Consider the following 23083-nt stretch of genomic DNA (forward strand, 5'->3'; position numbering starts at 1 on the left):
TGATGAACAGTTCTTGTTTTATCTTTGGAGTGCTGTTTTGGCACTGTTTCTGGCCATTAAAAAAACCTGGGATGTTAACTATATATATATCTTCTTCTTGGCTTCTAAATGCTGTCTAAGAAAGGATTTTTCAAAATGACCATCAGATCATTAGTATTTATTATACAGTATTATATTAACAAACTCTGATGCTAAGGAGTTAGACATTCTACTCCCCCTCCCCACCTGAAAAGATCTCTGTTCCAACTGCCAGTTGCCTTATATTAACACGCTCTGGTGCTGCCCCTTCACTAGTGGGCATCGGGTGAGTTGCTCCTGGTTCGTCGGTAGGCCAGAAAGGGTTTGTCAAATTTACCATACCTTTTAGAACCCATTTGTCCAGTGGGACAGTACCAGAATGCTCCCTCCCGCCTGCCCCCCTCGCTCGCTCCCCCCACCCATCTGGTCGCCACTCGCTCACCCCACCCATCTGCACCAATCATTCACTCATTCCCGTAGCAGAGAACGAAAGAAGGTCACATAGTTGAGGGCAAAGGAGCCTGCAGCCTCCTTCATTCACACATTCAGGCAGTGAGGGGGGGCTTTCTATCATGCCTTCTTTCTCTGAAGGCATGCGAGAAAGCCCCCCTCCCCATTGCCCAAAGATGTGAAGGAAGGAAGAGAAAGAAATAAAAAAGTGGGGGAGAGAGACACAGGAAGGAAGGAAGGAAGGAAGGAAGGAAGGAAGGAAGGAAGGATGGAAGGAAGGAAGGAAGGAAGGATGGAAGGATGGATGGATGGATGGATGGATGGATGGAAGGAAGGAAGGAAGGAAGGAAGGAAGGAAGGAAGGAAGGAAGGAAGGAAGGGAACTTATGATCATAATTGAGCCCAAAATTTTGGTTGCTAAGCAAGAGTATTGTTAAGTGAGTTTCACCACATTTTCCAACTTGGCCATGCCCACCCGGTCACATGACCGCCAAGCCACTCCCACCCTGTCACATGACCAACAAACCACTCCCACAAAACAGGCAACACCTACAGAATAGGTTCTAAAAAATTTTTGAAACTCACCACTGGTGGGCACAGCCAGCGTGTGATCCGTCCAGCCCACGGTCTGGGAGTTTAGATATTCTACTCCCCCTCCCCACCTAAAAAGAACTCTGTTCCAACTACCAGTTGCTTAATATTAACACGCTATGAATGCTAAGGAGTTACACATTCCACATTAAGTTTCAAGCTTTAAGTATCAAGCCTGATCACATAGTTTTATAGTGAAGCAGGGGTATCCAGCTAGTAGTGACATTTAAAATAAAACCATAAACATAAACAAAAATCAATTGTACCATAATTCACCTCTTGAGTGTTGAGTATGTGCTTATGTGTCTGCCCCCACATCATATTTGGAGTGCTTTGAACATTTCTAGGTACCATGGAAGGACATTAACAGGTACAATACCTTCAGAAGACAAAGAGAAATCAGGGATTGAAGGACCTGCTCTTTGGAGATGAACTAAGGAGATCCTGAACCTTTAGAACTGTGTTTGAAAGGAATCATACTATCATTGTTCAGGTACATAAAAGGATGCCAAAGAAAAGATCTTCAGGAAGTATTTTCCATTCTCTCACAGACCCTAGAACCAGAAATAATGGGTATAAGAGGTGGCTACATATTTTTGTATTATTATTAAATACATCAGGAGAAAATTCCTCACGGTAAATCCGTACAATGAAAATCTACCTACACAGGTTGTAGGTTCTCCACCTCTGGAGGTTTTTGAGTAGAGGCTATTTAATCATCTCCTCTTCAAAACCTCCTATATAATTTAACTGTTTTTTTGTACAGAGTTGATCTAAAGGATTCTACTGGTCCTTTCCAACTGTACATTTCTATGGCTTTGTCATTCTTTGAAGTGTGGATGAGGACATCACAAAAGAGCCAGCTTGGAATCACATGACAGATGTAGACACAATGTTCAGAGATCTCTCACCTGGAAAGATGAAAAGCTTAGCTGTGCATCGGCTTCAGCTCCTAACCACATCCTGAGGTGATTTTTTTAAAAAAAAAACACCAATATTTGAGCACCCACCTGGTCCACTGCAAGGCCAAGGCTCATATCATTTTCAGCCCCAGCTTGACTAAGACACAACAACAACAGCTGTGAGAATTTGGAATGCCATGAACAACTAAACGGCTCCTTTCAAGTCAGGAGAGATTTAATGACTGTTGTGATTTAGCATTCATCGCTCAGATCAGCTAGGCTAATTATTCAACACATGATCCACTGTTGTTCTTCTTTTTAAGAACAAATGAAAGGTACAGTAGATGAAAAGTCCAGACACCAGACAAAAGGCAGAATCAAAGAAATAAAACATTTACATTTCAGATGTAGAGAGTTAGATTAGAAGTTTGAGGTAATTGCATAGGAAATTTGTGAGGGAAAATAGAGTTATATTTTCTTCCTATGTATCTATAAAATAGGATTAGCTATTTTAAGCTGCTTCAGAGGTGATTTGCTCATGAGGCAAGCATTCCTAAACAAAGATGTGATTATCCTTGTTAATCTATATATATATAATAGCAAGTACCATTCACTCATCACAAAATCTCCAGAACTGTAAAGGCTACAAACTTGAAATTTGGCAGGTATGTTCCTCTTGGATTCTAGGTGCTTGCTAAGAAAGTTTTTTTTTTCAAAATGACCATTAGATCATTAATATTTCTTATGCAGTAATTAACACACTCTGATGCTCAGGAGTTCTACTCCCCTTCCCCATCTGAAAAGAACTCTGTTCCAACTGCCAGTTGCCTCACATTCCATTACCTCAGATCAAACTGGCAGGTGTTCCACTCCTTCACTCAGGAGCGGTTCGGAGCTCCTTACAGTACTAAACATCGATACCTCACCAAAATATCTACGCCTTCCATCTATGGAACTACTTCTGGACTCAAGATGAGGAGAGCGATATTCTCTTATGTGTTTCAATCACTGATCCCCACTGAGCCAATAGATTGTGGAACAAATTTCTCCTGCATAGCTCAAACACATAGTTTCGTTGTGAAGCGTGGGTATCCAGCTACTAGTATTAAATATAGTATTTCTATGGATATTCATGTCTGTCCATCAACTTTTTAAAAAAGACATATTTGAGAACTGGTGATATTGGAGATATTGGAATATCATATAGGTTTAGCATGATCTTATTTCTAAGGGCTTATATTATTTCACAATATAAGTAGCTATTGTACTTATTTCCACCCCTATTTCTAACCCATGAATGCTAACGGCCAATCAGAAAACTCTTTCCTCAGGTGTCCACAGAGCATGACAAAAAAGACAATATAGCGGCCACAGCAGTGAAATCAAAGTTCTCCCTGTGTTTTATGTTCATCCCATTAAAAAAAAAATGTTCCTTAAAAAAATATCCATGACTCAAGCTTAAGTCAAAGCAGAACTGACTTTACCAGCCTACACAGAAATGAGATTTTTCTCTACAACAGATCCTTGAGGATGAATTTTATGGCTGCTATTTCTTTTATTCCTAACAGCCCCAAATGGGATTGTGACCATAAATTCTATAAGTGAAACAAAAAAAAAAGGAAATAATTCTAAATCACGTGTAAAATTTGGGCTAGCCTTATAAAGGAAAAGGGAGAAATTCCAAACAAGAATGGGGGAATAAAAATTGGTTCTCTCAAATTCTTACGCAATTAACCCATCTCCTTTGATTGATAAGTATAGTATAATTAGTTTAGTATAATTCATGGCATGCGGTGGCTCAGTGGCTAAGATGCTGAGCTTGTCGATCGAAAGGTCGGCAGTTTGGCGGTTCGAATCCCAAGTGCCGTGTAATGAGGTGAGCTCCCGTTACTTGTCCCAGCTTCTGCCAACCTAGCAGTTCGAAAGCACGTAAAAAAATGCAAGTAGAAAAATAGGAACCACCTTTGGTGGGAAGGGAACAGCATTCCGTGCTCCTTCGGCATTTAGTCATGCTGGCCACATGACCACAGGCATCTTTGGACAGCACTGGTTCTTCAGCTTTGAGACAGAGATGAGCACAGCCCCCTAGAGTTGGGAACAACTAGCACATAGGTGCGAGGGGAACCTTTACCTTTACCCTATAGTATAGGGTAAAGTAGAAGAATTTCATTTCACAATGTGGGTCCTTGTTTAATCAACTTCATGGAATTCTGGAAATCATGCTGTTAGAATTACAATGAAAATGATTAGATCCCCAACATCTGGTCCAACAGCAATAGCCTCTGTTGTATTGCTTCCGATAATATTAAATTGGGGTATTTGTTTGGTTCTCAAATTAATGACGATGTTGATGGAGCTTATAACTGGACTTGCTGTTGTGCCCAATGGGAGGCTTGTTTAAATGTGATTGCTATTTTGAAAAGTCCTTTCAGAAAACCAGAAAATGTGATACAAACCCCTGTTAAGGTCCTTTATTAATGGTTAAATAGCTGGGTTTTTTTTAAGTAATTGTGATTTGCAAAGAACTTAACTGCAACCACAAGATTTCCAATTATAGTCTCCATTGTATTTGATGTCAGCAAAATCTAAAATAAATTCAGAGATTCTGGTTGGGAAAGAAAATCTCAACAATATCAAAAGGAAATAATTTTTTAAAAAGAAATAGCAAATGGATGGATGGATGGATGGATGGATGGGTAGGTAGGTAGGTAGGTAGGTAGGTAGGTAGGTAGGTAGGTAGGTAGGTAGGTAGGTAGATGATAGAAAAGACGATAGATGAGATACATAGATGACAGAAGATAGATACATGATATATTAGATAGATAGATAGATAGATAGATAGATAGATAGATAGATAGATAGATAGATAGATAGATAGATAGATAGATAGAAGATAGATGATAAATGGATGGATGGGATGGGATGGATGAGATAAATGGATGGGTAGATGAGTGGGTGGGTGGATCAGTGGGTAGGTAGGTGGATGGATGGATGGATGATGGATGGATGGATGGATGGATAGATGATAGATAGGTAAGTAGGTAGGTAGGTAGAAAAATGATGGATGGATGGATAGGTAAGTAGGTAGGTAGGTAGGTAGGTAGGTAGGTAGGTAGATAGATAGATAGATAGATAGATAGATAGATAGATAGATAGATAGATAGATAGATGATAGATAGATAGATAGATAGATAGATAGATAGATAGATAGATAGATAGATAGATAGATGATAGATAGATAGATAGCTGATAGATGGATGATAGGTAGGTAGGTAGGTAGGTAGGTAGGTAGGTAGGTAGGTAGATAGATAGATAGATAGATAGATAGATAGATAGATAGATGATAGATAGATAGATAGATAGATAGATAGATAGATAGATAGATAGATAGATAGATAGATGATAGATGGATGATAGGTAGGTAGGTAGGTAGGTAGGTAGGTAGGTAGATGACAGAAAAGACGATAGATGAGATACATAGATGACAGAAGATAGATAGACGATAGATTAGATAGATAGATAGATAGATAGATAGATAGATAGATAGATAGATAGATGATAGATAGATAGATAGATAGATAGATAGATAGATAGATAGATAGAAGAGAGAGAGATCCATACATACATTGACAGATGAGAAATTGAGAGAGATGCTATATTAAAATTATTTTTCCTTTGCATTATAATAAAGGTTACCATCAGCACTGTCTCCAATTAATTACACATTTTAGTATTTCTTGGCACTTACATGGATCAATAGCCACCTCCTATTCCTCCCCCAACTTCCAGGGATGATCTCTGTGCTTCCAGACTTATTTTCTTACATATTTTTTTTCCAGGGGAAAAAAAAATCCAGTGTCTTTGACTGCACTCAGTTTATTTGTCTCCCTTAGCAAATATGTGTTTGATGTTATTGAATGAGACTACTTGGGAACTGCATGCAGTATCTTTACTGTACACACCACGCAAGATAACATTATATTTGGAATGACAGTGGTTCAAACCTGGGGGCTGAAAATGCTCCTTATGATGCATTCAGTTGCCACTTAACTGGTTGGGGTTTTTTTTGGCCTGGGGAGGAAAGAAAGAAGTCACTGATGCTTTCCGACAGGTTTAAGCATTTTAAGAGTGTCTTAGCTTGTCAGAACAATGTCACAGGGATTGGGCGCAGTGCTCTACTTTGCTTTGGTTAAGAAATGAGAAATTCCCAAAAAAGTTGGACTCCTGTTCCATATTCAATAGCCCAACATTTCCTTTCAATAAAAGTTTGGCCCAGTGGGGACATTCAATTTTTTTTACTACCGGTTCTGTGGCTTGGTGGCTGTGGCAGAGGAAGGATACTGGAAAATCCCCATTCCCACCCCACTCCTGGGGGAAGGGTATTGCAAGATCTCCATTCCCACCACACTCAAGGGGAAGGATACTGCAAAATCCCCATTCCCTCCCCACTCCTAGGGGAAGGATATTGCAAGATCCCCATTCCCACCACACTCGAGGGGAAGGATACTGCAAAATCCCCATTCCCTCCCCACTCCTGGGGGAGGGATATTGCAAAATCTCCATTCCCACCACACTCGAGGGGAAGGATACTGCAAAATCCCCATTCCCTCCCCACTCCTGGGGGAAGGATATTGCAAGATCTCCATTCCCACCACACTGGAGGGGAAGGATACTGCAAAATCCCCATTCCCTCCCCACTCCTGGGGGAAGGATATTGCAAGATCTCCATTCCCACCACACTCGAGGGGAAGGATACTGCAAAATCCCCATTCCCTCCCCACTCCTGGGGGAAGGATATTGCAAGATCTCCATTCCCACCACGCTCGAGGAGAAGGATACTGAAAAATCTGCAATCCCACCCCACTTGAGGGGAAGGATACTGAAAAATCCCCGTTCCCACCCCACTGTGGCTGTAGTCGTTGAACGGGCTAGGTGTGGGTCAGAACACCACATACACACACGCATTGTAGCATAGGACTCAATAAAGAAGCAGGTTTGCACACCTGACATGCACTCCACACCTGTGCACAGTTTTAAGAATACTTACCTTCTGTGTTACTGCTGGGGAATAACACAGATGAGGCACAGCAATCTGGTCTGCCATGCAAATCAGCTAAGAAGATAAAGGTCGGTGTAGCGCAGGGGTGGTGGGAGAGCCCACCTGATCGTCAGACAGAACCGGTTCACTCCCGTCAGAGGGAACCGGTTCGCTCCCGTCAGAGGGAACCGGTTCGCTCCCGTCAGAGGGAACCGGTTCGCTCCCGTCAGAGGGAACCGGTTCGCTCCCAGCTGATCATTGGCGCTACCGGTTGGCATGACATCTATGTATTGTAATTCACTACTGACGGCTGCAACATTTACATAGGGCTACCTAAGAGGTTTTGACTATGAATTTGAGTGTGACAAAAATGAGCTGAGGTTTCTTAGGTAGCCCTGTCTTTCTGTACAGGGCTATATCAATTAAAAGGGGCAATAAAATTCATGTTTATATTAAACTGAAGGGCTGAACCTAGTGGCGAAATTTCTCCCTTAATATTAATGCAATTGTACTAAGACCCTATTGATGCCTCGCTGAACCAGGGTTTATTGAATCCATTGGCTCGGTAAAACACAATAAACCATTAACTTAACAGCCTGGCTCTGTCCATGCACCACACTGCTCCACAAATTAACTAATTGTAGTTTAGCTTAGACCGCTGTGTGGATCCAGCTCAAGATACATTAACAGGAAAAGCAATGGGAAAGATTGATTGAAAGAACTATTTGGCTCAGTGGAAGACTGAATAAAATGAGAAACCAGGAGCTTCATGGAAGATTTATTAACACATTCATTGTCTGGTTTCCTGATGCATTTTAAGCATTAAAGAGCATGTGGGGATTTTAGCATCCCCTTCCTTTCTCCTGGCTTTCTGATGGATGCCTGCACACCCAGGTCCTAACAGAACAAAATAATAGAGTTAGAAGGGACCTTGGAGGTCTTCCAATCCAACCCCCTGCTTAGGCAGGAAACCCTACGCCGCTTCAGACAAATGGTTATCCAACATCTTAAAAACTTCCAGTGTTGGAGCATTCACAACTTCTGGAGGCAAGTTGTTCCACTGATTAATTGTTCAATTTCCCCCATTTTGCTGTCAGGAAATTTCTCCTTAGTTCTAGATTGTTTCTCTACATGATTAGTTTCCACCCTTTGCTTCTTGTCCTACCATCAGGTGCTTTGGAGAATAGCTTGACTCCCTCTTCTTTGTGGCAGCCCCTGAGATATTGGAAGACTGCTATCATGTCTCCCCTAATCTTTCTTTTCATCAAACTAGACATACCCAGTTCCTGCAACCGTTCTTCATATGTTTTAGCCTCCAGTCCCCTAATCCTCTTTGTTGCTCTTCTCTGTACTCTTTCTAGAGTCTCCACATCTTTTTTACATCATGGCGACCAAAACTGGATGCAGTATTCCAAGTGTGGGCTTACTAAGGCATTATAAAGTGGCATTAACACATGATCTTGATTCTATCCCTCTGTTGATGTAGCCTAGAACTGTGTTGGCTTTTTTGGCAGTTGCTGGCTCATATTTAAACAGTGGTCCACTAGGATTCCAATATCTATCTCACAGTTGCTACTATTGAGCAAGGTACCACCTATACTGTACCTGTGCATTTTGTTTTTCTTGCCTAAATGTAGAACCTGACTTTTTTCACCATCGAATTTCATTTTGTTAGATAATGCACACCTAGTGCATTAAGTATGGCCTTACCAAGGCATTATAAAGTAGTATTAACACGTCACGTGATCTTGATTCTATCCCTCTGTTTCTGCAGCCTCTGTTTATGACTGCTCCAACTATAAACAAAAATTAACCAAAAAAACTAACACTTATGTATGTAAATACTTTTCCACTTCCTTTTCTTCTTGGCAGAAAACCTGGGTGTTGCCCAAAGTTCTTCTGGGACATGTTTCGGTTCTTAAGCCTTTCTGCATTTCACACTAAAGAGCCTTTCCAGGGTGATACGGAGTATTTCAGAAATCCTGGAAACAGATTAGAGAGCCTGAATTTGGTTCCTGTTACTTTCAGGATGGATTTTCAGATCTATGTTAGAGAGAAGAGAGGTGGGAGGATGCTGTTGTTTAAGAGATGAGAGATGCAGTTTGGGTTATTTCAATTTTCTGAGAAATTCATAGCACTTGTTCTCGGCAAGTATTGAGACTTGACAAGGGCACCGATTATTTCTATTTGAGGTGAGAAGAAATATGAGTAATTTCCACTCTCCCACATCTTCAAATGCAGCTGGAATGCAAAGAGGGGCCAAGAATGAACAAGAAAAGAATGGAGTCAGTTTTTAGAATCGGCCTATTATTTATTCTGTGAATTGAATCTGTGAGTCACGATCCTTGAGGATTAAAAAGAGAGAGATTTGAAGGTCAATTGTGGAGCATTTTATTTCTTCATCTTGATAACTCTATTCCTCTTGTCCAACAGCTCCCTCAATTTCAGCAACCTGTCCAGTTTCTACAGGTTAGGGTGGTCTGAAAATTGATCTCCAGCCCAAACTATTTCATTATATCGGAATAGAATAGAATGGAAAGCAGGTTGGTAGCAATTGTTCTTTCTGCAGTTCTAATAATCCTTTGAAGTCTGTGTCTGTCTTGTTGGGTTGCAGAGCCAAACCAGACAGTTATGGAGGTGCAGATGACAGACTCAATCATTCCTCTGTAGTACAGAATCAGCAGCTCTTTGGGCAATTTGAGCTTCCTGAGTTGGCACAGAAGGAACATTCTTTGTTGTGCTTTTTTGATGACGTTTTTGATGTTAGGTGTTAGGTTTAGGTCTTGAGATATGATAGAACCTAGAAATGTGAATGTCTCTATTCATTATATTACATTGCATATTCAGGAAAATAACCAAATAAAGAGAATTTCGTAACAGACATTATAGTAACTCTTAGCTGACCCCTGCCCTATATCATTTCAGACAAAAACTTATCCAACATCTTCTTGAAACTTCCAGTGTTGGAGCATTCACAACTTATGGAGACAAGTTGTTCCACTGATTAATCATTCTAACTGTCAGGAAATTTCTCCTTAGTTCTAAGTTGCTTCTCTCCTTGATGAGTTTCCACCCCATTGCTTCTTGTTCTACCCTCAGGTGCCTTGGAGAATAGTTTGACTCCCTCTTCTTTGTAGCAGCCCCTGAGATATTGGAACACTGCTATCATGTCTCCCCTAGTCATTCTTTTCATTAAACCAGACATACCCAGTCCCTGCAACTGTTCTTCATATGTCTTAGGCCTCCAGTCCCTTCATCAACTTGGTTAAGATTTAAGATTTAGTTTATTTGTATGCCGCCCTTCTCCGGGAGGGACTCAGGGCGGCGAACAACTCAAAAGGGGAAAAGGGGATACAAACACAATACACGTAATTAAAATACACAAGAGTCATACAGCCATACAAGTCGAGAGGGGAGGGGAACTCATCAACCCCAGGCCTGCCGGCACAGCCAGGTTTTGACGGCTTTCCGGAAGGCCTGGAGAGAGGTGAGGGTCCGAATCTCTGTGCGGAGTTCGTTCCAAAGGGCCGGAGCTGCCACAGAGAAGGCCCTCCCCCAGGTGGTAGCCAGATGGCATTGGCTGGTAGACGGAACCCGGAGGAGGCTGACCCTGTGCGATCTAATGGGTCTATGGGAAGTAATTGGCAGCAGGCGGTCTCTCAAGTACCCAGGTGGTTGCTCTTCTCTGCATTTTTTCTAGTGCAAAGAAATGTCTTCAGCAATGACCATTTGACTCTTAAAGTAGTATTGAATGGAGGAACTAGATAAAAAGATTAAACTTTTTATCCATTGAGGATTCCCATAGATTTTTTTTCTGCAGTCTCTCCCTTGGAGTTAAATCAAAGCCAGATTTAAAATCAATGAAGACTGTGGCCAGAAGTCTCTGAGCAGGGATAAGTATTTCTCAGTTAACTGAATGATAACAAGGCAGTGATCGAGAGTCAACTCAAATCAAATCAAATGTTATTAATACGATCAAAGATGAACGGTACTAAAATGAATAAATCAAGAAAAGTGGTTGAGGGTTTGATCATTCCCCCTCTGAAACCTGTCTATTCCTTAAGGGGTATGTTTTCACTTTCAATCCACTTGAATAATTTTGAGTAGAGATACTTAGCATACAGCTTGCTGATTTATTAAATAAACTGGATAGATTTACACTTTCTTTGTTTTTAAAGAATATGGGGAAACTTGCTCAGCTTGTTAACCTGGTGAATTCAGGGGGATAAAATCTCCTCCGGAGGTTTTCCAGATTTTAGGTGTGCATGAGTCTCAAATATATACATAAGAGTACAGTTGGATTCATATTTTAAGATGGATTGGATTCAGGGATGGGATTCAGCTGGTTTGTACCGGTTCGGGTGAACCGTTAGCTCCAACGATCAGCTGGGAGCAAACCATTTCGCCCTGACGATCAGTTTGGATTGGCCACCTGCTCCTGCCCGTTACTTACTATATCCTCTCACCTGATTTGCACAGCAGAGCAGATCGCCTCAGCTGTGTTACTCCCCAAGAAGTAACATGGAAGGTAACCTGCGTGCAAAACACGCTATCACTGAATCGGTTGTTAAACCAGCATGATCCCACCACTGATTGGATTGTATCATTATTCCATTGTGAAGATGCTCTCCCATGCAGAATAGATCAAACACATATCATTAAAGGTGCTGTTGATTAAACACCAGATCCCAGAAAGCTTCTAGAGTTTAGCAGCTTCAGTTCTCCCCTTGTTTTCCTTTGCTTTCAAATTATTATTTTCCTTTATGAATGTGCCTGGCCAGCATCACAAGAAGATATCGGGATCTCATTTGAGGAAAGATATAGTGATCTGTTGGTAATATTGGGAGTAAGGGTAATAGACAGATAATAGATAATAGACAACCATTGGTTGCATTGGTGGGATTCAAAAATTTTAACTACCAGTTCTGTGGGTGCAACTTGGTGGGTGTGGCATGGCTTGGTGGGCATGGCAGGGGAAGGATATTGTAAAATCTCCATTCCCACCCCACTCTATGGGAAGGTTACTGTAAAATCTCCATTTCCTCCCCACTCCAGGGGAAGGATACTGCAAAATCCCCATTCCCTCCTTACTCCAGGGGAAGGATGCTGTAAAATCTCCATTCCCTCCCCACTCCAGGGGAAGGATACTATGAATTCCACATTCCCTCTTCACTCCAGGGGAAGGATGCTGTAAAATCTCCATTCCCACCCCACTCCAGGGGAAGGATGCTGTAAAATCTCCATTCCCACCCTACTCCAGGGGAAGGATACTATAAAATCCCCATTCCCTTCCCACTCCAGGGGAAGGATACTGCAAAATCCCCATTCCCTTCCCACTCCAGGGGAAGGATGCTGTAAAATCTCCATTCCCACCCTACTCCAGGGGAAGGATACTATAAAATCCCCATTCCCTTCCCACTCCAGGGGAAGGATACTGTAAAATCCCCATTCCCTTCCCACTCCAGGGGAAGGATACTGCAAAATCCCCATTCCCTCCCCACTCCAGGGGAAGGTTACTGCAAAATCCCCATTCCCTCCCCATCAGCTGGGACTCAAGAGGCAGAGAATAGATAGGGGATGTCAGAGATGATATTTACCGGTTCTCTGAACTACTCAAAATTTTCGCTACCAGTTCTCCAGAACTGGTCAGAACCTGATGAATACCACCTCTGTTTGGTTGCCTTCTAATACCACTGGATGACATCTCCAGGTCTCGCTCCTTTAGCAGAGTAAGGGAGTTGATTCACATATTGGTCAGTGTCTCTTCGCACTTCTATCATCAGGAAGAAGACATCAAAGCATAGCCAGCTGAAGAAATAGGTTGAAAAATAGTTTCTATCCTTCAACTGCCAAGACTCTTAAGCACAACTGCAATCACTCCAGACACACACGGAAATGTATGACTAGGGTTTCTTTCTTTCTTTCTTTCTTTCTTTCTTTCTTTCTTTCTTTCTTTCTTTCTTTCTTCCTTCCTTCCTTCCTTCCTTCCTTCCTTCCTTCCTTCCTTCCTTCCTTCCTTCCTAATTACTTGCATTGGGATTGTTCTTTATACTATTTAGGTTGTTTGTAACTTTCGTCATGGGTTGCACCAGTGAGGCTAAAACCAATTTTGTTGTATACATGTGCAATGACAATAAAGGCTATACTATACTATAAAGATGGGATAAAAATTGCTTCAAGGGAGTCTGCAGGGCACGTTTAAGAATGGAATTGAAGGAAAGGATGCAAACTCAGGAGTCTTAGCAAGTCTGGAGAACTGTTTATCCTTCAGGTTGGTTTAGGAGTTTGGTGTCTTCCTTAAGATTAGATGGGCAGATGAAGGAAAAAAATGATTCTCTATTAAGAAGATTGAGTTATTAAGTGAACACAGACGATAAAGGAGAAGGAAGATTCGTTCTGTGTTCTCATTCCAACCCCAAGAAAAAGCTTGCGGTTGAAAGGAGAGGTCCTTGGTGCTCTCTGAGCTTGGTTGTTTTCTTGCAGGCGTTTCATTAGCTAAACTAGCTAGCATCATCAGTACTGACGATGTTACCTAATTTGGGTCATGAAACATCTGCAAGAAAATAACAAAGATCAGAGAGCACCGAGAATATAGATATAAATGTAAAATCAAGGCAGCATCACATTGGACCTATTAGAGCCTCCAAAACTGAATTAGCTATTACATTGTTCCAAGGATGGGCTTCAAAAATTTCAGCAACAGATTCTCTGCCCAGTTGTTGGGTGGGCGTGGCCATGATGGGCGTGACCTAGTTGGCTTCCTGCACCATGGTGGTGGAGGAGGAGTTTTCACCTTCCCCAGGCTTCAGAGGCTTTCCTTGACCCTCTGGGAGGTTAAAAGCTACCTCCAGCAGGCTCCCCCAGTCTCCGGGTCCATTTCCGGCCTTCCAGAACTTCTGGGAGGTCTGTTTTTTTCCACTCCCTGAACCTCCATGTGGGCCCTGCACTTATCTTGCATCCAAAATGGTCCGTGCGTAGACTCCTGGGAGGGGCAGGGTGGGAGAGGAGGGTGGGGCAGGGCAGGGCCAGCCAGCGGTGGGATTTGGAGGTTCTATGAACCAGCCATAATGTTAGCTACGGGTTCTCCCGAACCCAGGCGAACCTGTAGCAGCCCAAACCTGACTTGTTCTCATTCAGTAGAACAAGTTCCAGATCGTCTACCAAGTGGACCTTTGAAATGCGGATACATTACCGTGTTTGTTCTTCAATTGTTAGGCCTGGTAATAATAACTTTCCTTTTGGGGAACTAGGCAACGTTTCAAATGGATTTGCGGAGGGGGATATTAACTCCAATATTTGCATCCGAGTCAATGTCACAGTATGCATTTACTAAATTAGTGATATAATTGACTGAAGGTCCCAGAGGTCATAACGCCATTGTGCCTACCAGGGGTATTGTGGGCATACAGTGGCACAATGGCTTTCGCGAGACCACAGGAATGTTGAATGAAACTAAGCCTAGCTAAACTGTTGCAGCCAGTTAACCTAAAGATCTCTCACCTTTGTGCAATCTGTAACTCTCTTTGTAGGGGAAGAAGTAGCCTTCAATGGTGTGGCTTTAAGTGCTGCTAGAGGGATATCCCGATTGGGGGTCGGCCAAGGTAAGAAGGGCCTCAGCTGAAACAGGAGATTAACATTCATAACAGTGGTGGGTTTCAAAAATTGTTCGAACCTACTCTGTGGGAGTGGCCTCCTTTGTGGGAGTGGCTTGCCATCCATGTGACCAGATGGGAGTGGCTTGCCGCCCATGTGACCGGATATGAAGATGCCGACGACACTTGTCAGAACCACCTTAAATTACCTCACACACAGCACTGGCATGCATAAGAATATGATGTAAACTTGTTTTTTAAAAGGCATCTTTGGTTTGCATTAAAACAACTTCAACACACGCAATGTTCTGATCGCACCACAAACGCAGTAGCCATCCTTACCTTTCACAGAGGCACTGAGTTTTATAAATAGGAGCATGATAGTGTAGAATAATCATATCCAAGTACCAGTGGTGGGTTTCAAAATTTTTTGGAACCTCTTCTGTAGGTGTGGCCTGCTTTCCAGGTCCACTGGTGGAACCTTTTGTAACCGGTTCGGTAGATTTGATGAACTGGTTCTACCGAATAGGTACTGGTAGGAACCCACCTCTGGTTCATAAAGTGAAATGTTGAAGTTTACAAGATCTTTTTTTCAGTGTTGATGTGAAGGGCACACATCCAGAGGCAAGACCTGATGGGCTTCAATTTGCTCTTCAGTTACCTCACGAAGGTGCACATCAGTGGTGAATTTCAAATATTTTTACTACCGGTTCTGTGGGAGTGGCTTGGTGGGCCTGGCAGGGGAAGGATACTGCAAAATCTCCATTCCCACTGCACTCTGGGGCCAGCCAGAGGTGGCATTTGCTGGTTCTCTGAACTACTCAAAAGTTCCACTACTGGTTCTCCGAACTACTCAAAATTTCTGCTACTGGTTCTCCGAACTACTCAAAATTTCCACTACTGGTTCTCCGAACTACTCAAAATTTCCATGTGCCTCACCCACCCAGTCATATGACCAGTGATCCACCGCCTACCCAGCTAGTCATTAGGGCAAAGAACCAGTCGTTAAATTATTTGAATCCCACCACTGGGCTGAACAGATTTGAAAGAGAACAGAGATGGAGATGTCTGCCTTTGCCATTTTCTTGTGTTTGTGCCAGTTGTGTTGACCTATAGTCATCTAATACTCTTTAAGAAATGTTGCTTCTCTCCCCTCCAAAGTCACACTTTTGTGAGTCCAAGTTCTTACTCTTGGGAGCCAATTGTCCAAACACCCATAGGACTATTTGATCTGAAAGTGGGCATTGCTTAGCTGTAAATTCTGTTTTGTGATCTTGGGGAAACAACCTTTCCACGTCTTATCTCTGGGTTTTCTTATTTTGTGTAAAACTCCTAGGCGAAACAGAGGTCCAAAGGGGGGGTTGGGGAAAAGATAGATGACTTGATTTAATCACCTGGGAGAAGTTGAGAGCTCTAGCAACAGCTGTTTTTTTTTCTAGTTTTGTTTGAAAATCCCATTTGAGTATCTCAGAACTATAATTTCAGCTTCTTTGGATCATACAAGTTCCTTGAGTTTCATTACAAGTTCAGCTGACTTGAAAGGAGGATGACATGAATGAAGGCTGAAGTTCAGGACTGGTTCCCTGATGCTTCTTCCTTTTCCCATTGTACCCAGACAGATTCCCTCCCTCCCTTCCTCAATATCTCTCTTCCCTTCTTTCTTCCTTGATTCCTTTCTTCCTTCTTCAATATCTTCCTTTCTTCCCTTCTATCTTCCTTGATTCCTTTCTTCCTTCTTCAATATCTTCCTTTCTTCCCTTCTATCTTCCTTGATTCCTTTCTTCCTTCTTCAATATCTTCCTTTCTTCCTTCATTCCTTTTTTTCCTTCCTTCCTTCCCAACAGAAAAAGCACAAGGGCATAGAAACAAATTGAAAACTGGCTTAAATCAAGCAGGGAGCTAATAGAAAAAACGTTCTGGGATGCTTTTATCCCAAGATTGCTACATTGGGAGGACATTAGGTTGAATATGAATTGAAGTAGGATGAAGCCTCTCCTTGTTGTTTTACAACAGGTTCAGTTGTAAAATTTGCCCCTTGCTGTATTTATTTCAGATTAGAGGAGAGCAGAATAGAGTATTATTGGAGAGATGATAGAAGTAGAAAAAAGGATGGAGTAGAATGGAATGGAATGGAATGGAATGGAATGGAATGGGATGGGATGGGATGGGATGGGATAGAATAGAATAGAATAGAATAGAATAGAATAGAATAGAATAGAATAGAATAGAATAGAATAGAATAGAATAGAATAGAATAGAATAGAATAGAATAGAATAGAATAGAATAGAATAGAATAGAATAGAACAGAACAGAACAGAATAGTTGAAGATTTTCTAGCTCAAGTGCTAGACCCTATACCATACCAGACAAATGGCTCTTCAGTCTCTTCTTAAGAACCTCCAATGATGGAGCACTCACAACTTCTGGAGGCAAGCCATTCCATTGATTAATTGTTCCCATGGTCAGGAAATGTCTCCTTATTTCTAGGTTGAATCTCTTCTTCATAAGTTTCCATCCATTGCTTCTTGTCCTGCCTTCAGGTGCTTTGGAGAATAGATTGGTTCCATGTTCTTTGTGAGATATTGGAATTCCCTAAATGTTGGAATTCTTAGGTATACAGTAGATCTTCTTGCTAAGGTGGCAATGTTATAGGCAGACAGTGGTGTTTGCTCTCCATGGGCTTGGTCCTATGTTGTCAACCCAAGCCCAACCCATAAGGTGGTTGAATAGGGCACCATTACAATTCTTCCTCTATTTTTGTTTATTTTGTTTGTAACGGGAGCTCACTTGAGCAGAAACACGATTAGCTTTTCTCTGAAATTTATTCAAAAAGCCGCTTGGGGAAATCAGTTTCTTGATTACCACTGCAATCGCTCCTTTTTAAACACAATCTTTCAAAACTAATGTGTTTTAATCCACTGCTGAATTGACAACTGCCGATGTAACTCATGTAGTTGTCTTCAATTCCATGAACATTTTCGGTACTAAGGGGCCATCCATTGGCTTTACTCTCGGCTGCCCAGGGAAGATTTCTGCTCCAGAATCCCCCCCTTTTATATTTTATCATTTAAAGAAGTACCGTATTTTTCAGAGTATAAGACGCACCATTCTCCCCTCTAAAAGAGCGTGGAAATGTTGGTGTGTCTTATACACTCAATACAGCCATTTTTTTTGCCTTCCCACAGCCCTGCTGAAGCCTGCAGCGTGCTCCTGGGGGCCGGGGAGGACAAAAACCTTTTTAAAACTTACTTCTTCGACATCTTGGTGCGTCTTATACACCAATGTGTCTTATAGTCTGAAAAATATGGTATATACAAATGATAGTTTAAGTTCAAAGAAGACTCTCAAAAACATGAAAAGTATCCTGGAGTCTTGGTTTATTCATTTTTTACCAAACAAAACTATACAATGGGATGAGATTGATATAAACCTCCCCAAGGTAGCAATAGTTAGACTTATATACCGCTTCATAGGGCTTTCAGCCCTCTCTAAGCGGTTTACAGAGTCAGCATATTGCCCCCAACAACAATCCGGGTCCTCATTTTACCCACCTCGGAAGGATGGAAGGCTGAGTCAACCATGAGCCTGGTGGGATTTGAACAGCCGAATTGCTGAACTGCAGTCAGCTGAAGTAGCCTGCAGTGCTGCATTTAACCACTGTGCCACCTCGGCACAGGTGAGGATTTTGTGGTGAGAACTTTCTTTTGTAGATGTGCTAGCTGGGTTTTTTGTGGCAAGACTGTTAAAATGACTAACTCTGCCTCCCAAATTTTGAATGTTGGGTTAGTTTCATTTTTAAAGGCAAACCAATTGGATTTAGTTTCTGATATCATTTTACTCATGTTGGATTTCTTTGGTGAGGAAGATTGAAACCTGCTAGGGGAAGATGCCAACAAAGAATTATTTTACATTGTTCTGACTTCTGCTGATAGGAATGGTGATGCGAGTTTAGAATAGAATAGAATAACAGAGTTGGAAAGGATCTTAGAGGTCTTCTAGTCTAACCCCCTGCTTAGGCAGGAAACCCTTTATCAGGGGTCGGCAACCTTAGACACTCAAAGAGCCACAAAGGCCCTAACCAGAAGCCCCCATTCAATTCTGGGGCAGACCGGAAGTCTGGCTTCCCCACCATAGAGCCTCCTCCTAATGTGGCTTCCTTTTTCTGTTATCTGTCCTAAGTGAAAGCCCTATCAATTGTGGAGCCGACAGGAAAATCTGCCCCTTGCCATAGATTCTCTGTCTTCCCCCACCTAACTGGAAGCTCCTCTCAAAATTGTGGTGCTGACTGGCGATAGGGAGCCGCAACAGAGGGATGAAAGAGCCACATGTGGCTCCAGAGCTGCAAGTTGCTGGCCTGTGCCCTACACCACTTCAGACAAATGGTTATCCAACCTCTTCTTTAAAACTTCCAGTGTTGGGGCATTCACAACTTCTGGAGGCAAGTTGTTCCACTGATTAATTGTTCTAACTGTCAGGAAATTTCTCCTTAGTTCTAAGTTGCTTCCCTCCTTGATTAGTTTCCACGCATTGCTTCTTGTCCTACCCCCAGGTGCTTTGGAGAATAGCTTGACTCCCTCTTCTTTGTGGCAACCCCTGAGATATTGGAACACTGCTATCATGTCTCCCCTAGTCCTTCTTTTCATTAAACTAGACATACCCAATTCCTGCAACCGTTCTTCATATGTTTTAGCCTCCAGTCTCCTAATCATCTTTGTTGATTTTGTTTAGCATCTTTCCTTTCAGTAGACATGTCTGAGTCTTCCCCATACTGGTGCAGTATCATGACAGTGTAATTAGTTAACCACGGCTCCCTTTGCTCATCATTTCAGAGATACTTCTTCACCTAAATGGAGAAACAGGGCAAGCAAAAAGAAAGAGGGGCAAGTGGAACTTCCAATATCTCTAGAGCCCTCATTCAGTTTTCTTATGGGAATCTGGCAGAGAGCATAGGAAATTTCTCTCCATTCCCTTCCCCTCCCTTTCCCTTGAGCAGGCATGTGAGTGGCTGCTGCTGAATAGAGAAGGGAGCAAGGGATTACTAGAATGGCTGGGAAACTGTCACATAATATTGAAAATTAAGACCACGTGTCTGCAGCAGCCCAGCAGTTTAGCACTGAAGCAAACCCAATTTTCACAAATTTCATTTCTTTGAGAGTAATAACTCCTGAATTTTGGACACATTCTGTAATTAGCTCCTTTGACGTACCACGGTTCCAAAATTGTTGTCCTATAATGCACCCTTTTGCCAAGTCAAAGATCCTAAGAATAAAAGTTTTAGAAGTCTATAGATGTCTTGATGTCCATGAGTTAGGCTTAATTCCTGGTGTTTTTGGTAAAACGGAACTGATCTCTGATTGATTGATTGATTGATTGATTGATTGATTGATAAATTGACTGGGGAATATTTTTAGCTTCCCAGTCTCTTCTGCAGTTTTGATGTTTCCTGTTCAGGTCATAATTGATCCTGCTTAACTTTTTCCAAGATAAAGAATGGAATCTGGCATGAACACTCCCCCACTCATTTCCACCCCTGAAAATATATATAATTAAAACTGAATGGCTGATATTATTTTTAATAATAACTTAAAAGTGAAAATAACAAGTGGCCATTTCTAAATCAATTGTAGAACATTTCTTTTCTTAGTTTAAAATAATGTATTAATCCCAAATGTGTTTAATAGAGTAAAGTCTCTATATATTTGCAGTGAACAAACAAATAAAAATGCTTTACTAGATTGGTATTTATGCCATACAAGTCACAAAAAGTATAATCTAAATAGAGAATAGCTACATAATATAAAATAAATGTGCCTATGAAAGTCCCATTAGGATTCTTTTTAATCTCAAGTTTTATTAGTGAACTCAAATACAATTTAAATCAAATCAAATCAAATCTTTATTATGGTCATAGACTAGCACAGAATCAGTTAGAGATGTTGGATTGTTAATTAATAAAACTGTATTCTAGCAGCAGTATTTAGATATACTGTATATACCACTACCTAGTGCTTTACAGCACTCTAAGTGGTTTACAGAGTCAGCCTCTTGCCCCCAACAATCTGGGTCCTCATTTTACTGACCTCGGAAGGATGAAAGGATGAGTCAACCTTGAGATGGTCAGGATTGAACTCCTGGCAGTGGGTAGATTTAGCCTGCAATACGGCATTCTAACCACTGTACCACCACGGCTTTTACTTCTATTCGCAGTCCTAATAAAATACCTTTAAAGGTTTAAGTAAGTTTAGATGCTAACAATTCTGCCTACATGGAATTCACTCACACACACACACACACACACAAACACACACACACACACACCAGGGTGAGTGGGTGGATGGGTGGTACTAAAATCACAAAAACACTGCAACATTCACTAAACACTTCCCAATCACCAATCTTCCTGCAGTTAAGTACCTACATAAACACACAGTGCTGGGATGTGAATTTGTTTTGTAAATGCAAAATGTTATTTCTTAAAGTGATTGTTAATGTGCTTCTGATCATTTCTTACTGCTGTCCATTTTAATGCGTTGTCTTGTCAGCCTTTGATATATTTTCACCTCTAACTTTAGAAACAATTAAATCAACCATTTCTATGATTAAGATGGGGCCAAAGTGATCATACTACTTGGATAGTTAAACTTCATCTGGAAATATCCCAACATTTTTTTTTAAACTAAGTTTATATTTGGGGCTGAATTATTAATTTCTTTTTGCAATTGAAGAAGCAAACCCTCAATTGTAAACTAAGATTAAAGGAGGAAGAGGTTTTTTTTTAAGTGTTTATAGAGGAATATCAATGTTTGCATGGAAGAAAAAAGGAGGTAACATAAAATAATTGCAAAAGTTAATTTAGGTTGAGTTGCATTTTAAATGAAGGCATGACCCATAGCCATCAATGAGGGAGGGAGGGAGGGACGGGAGATAGAAAATCTGGCCTTCATATGTTTTGCCCTCTTTGTGAGTGGTGCAGTGGCCTAGAGGCGGAGCTCTTGCCTCACAATCAGAGGGCTGTGAGTTCGATCCTAGGTAGAGGGAGATATTTCTCTCTCTCTGGGCATGATGAGAATATATCTGCTGAACAAAACTCTGCATTGGCGACAGGAAGGGCATCTGGCCAGTAAACCCTCTGCTAGGTCCATTCAGTTGCCCAGACTCCAACCCGCATGGGATTATGGGGTCATTAAAAGAAGATGATGGTTTTTCATGTAGGAGATTTATCAGGCTGAGCCCACTAGCAGAGTCAAATGCATTATCAATCCAGAGTCCCTATAACATGAAAGAGACCTAAATTTAACCTCCCCTTGAAGTTGGTTTGCTTTTCTGGAGCCAACGTGCCTTGATCTTTAATAGATCAGATTCTTGGGTATAGGTAGCATGAAATAAACACACAGTGCTTTTGAACTCTATTCTGGCTCCTGATTTTTTTGCACCTGACAATTCTCATCTATACCCAGAATCCAGTCTTGGCAAACACCCATTCTGATTGGCTGCAACATAGTCAGTTGATGATTCCCTCCCCCCCCCCCCCCCAAAAAAAAAAGAATTTGACTTTTTAAGCAATGGCAGTTGTCAGAGGTGTGAGGAATGAGGAAGAGAACCAGATTACCATATTTTTCGGAGTAGAAGAAACACTTTTCCCCCTCCAAAAGAGGGTGAAAAATTGGGTGTGTCTTATACACCGAATTTAGCCCTTCGGCCTCTGCCTTCCAGCAATTTGCCTCCTTGCAGCAAACAGCAAACAGCCTGTTTCAGCTTCAGCACAGCCTGATTAGCACAAGCAGCTGATTGTCAGTTTGATTGGCCTTCCAACCATCAACTGTTTCAGGCTGCAGGGATTACCATTGCCTTTTGCTGCCTCGCATCCCAATTCTGGCCTCTGCATCCCATGTTCGGCCTTGGCGCACCTCACTTTTTGCGCATTCTGATCCCCCCTCTCCCAGAAAGGGCAGAAAATGGGGCATGCAGAGGCCAAAAAATAGGGTGTGCGGAAGCTGAAAATGGGATGTGGGAGGCCGAAAATGGGGCACATGGAAGCAGCAGTAGGCAATGGCAATCCCTGCAGCCTGAAACAGCTGATTGTTGGGAGTCTGGACAATCAGCTGCTTTTGCTAATCAGGCTGTGCTGAAACTGAAATTTGCTGTTTGCAGCAAGAAGGCAAATTGCTGGGAGGCAGAGGCAGAATTTTTTTCTTCTGCTGATCAGGATGTGATGAAACTGGAACAGGGTGTTTGCTGTTTGCTGCAAGGAGGCAAATTTCTGGGAGGCAGAGACATATTTTTTCTCCCTGTTTTCCTCCCCAAAAACTAGGTGTGTTTTATATTTCGGAGGGTCTTATACTCCAAAAAATATAGTACCTTATGACAGCCCTAGCAAGATTTTCCTAAGTGTTCTGCCCCCCATGCATCCATATTTTCTGAAGATGCCCCTGTCAAATTTTCCCCAGGGAGCAAAGACCGAAATCTCAAAATCCTTTTGTTGTTCTTTGTT

General features: G+C 41.8%; 1 protein-coding gene across 1 annotated transcript in view; it reads left to right on the forward strand.

The window, feature by feature from the left end:
- PCDH7 (protocadherin 7) overlaps positions 1–23083 on the forward strand; it is a 491029-nt gene that overhangs the window by 463067 nt on the left and 4879 nt on the right. Inside the window, exon 3 of the mRNA XM_087723699.1 lies at positions 14529–14600. Within this exon, the coding sequence (XP_087579825.1) occupies positions 14529–14600 (72 nt within the window). The remainder of the gene's footprint in view (positions 1–14528; positions 14601–23083) is intronic.

The sequence above is a fragment of the Thamnophis sirtalis genome, unplaced genomic scaffold (assembly GCF_051295495.1).
Source record: "Thamnophis sirtalis isolate CommonGarterSnake01/CBP01778 unplaced genomic scaffold, rThaSir2_p1.2 scaffold_10, whole genome shotgun sequence".
NCBI classification, from domain to species: domain Eukaryota; kingdom Metazoa; phylum Chordata; class Lepidosauria; order Squamata; family Natricidae; genus Thamnophis; species Thamnophis sirtalis.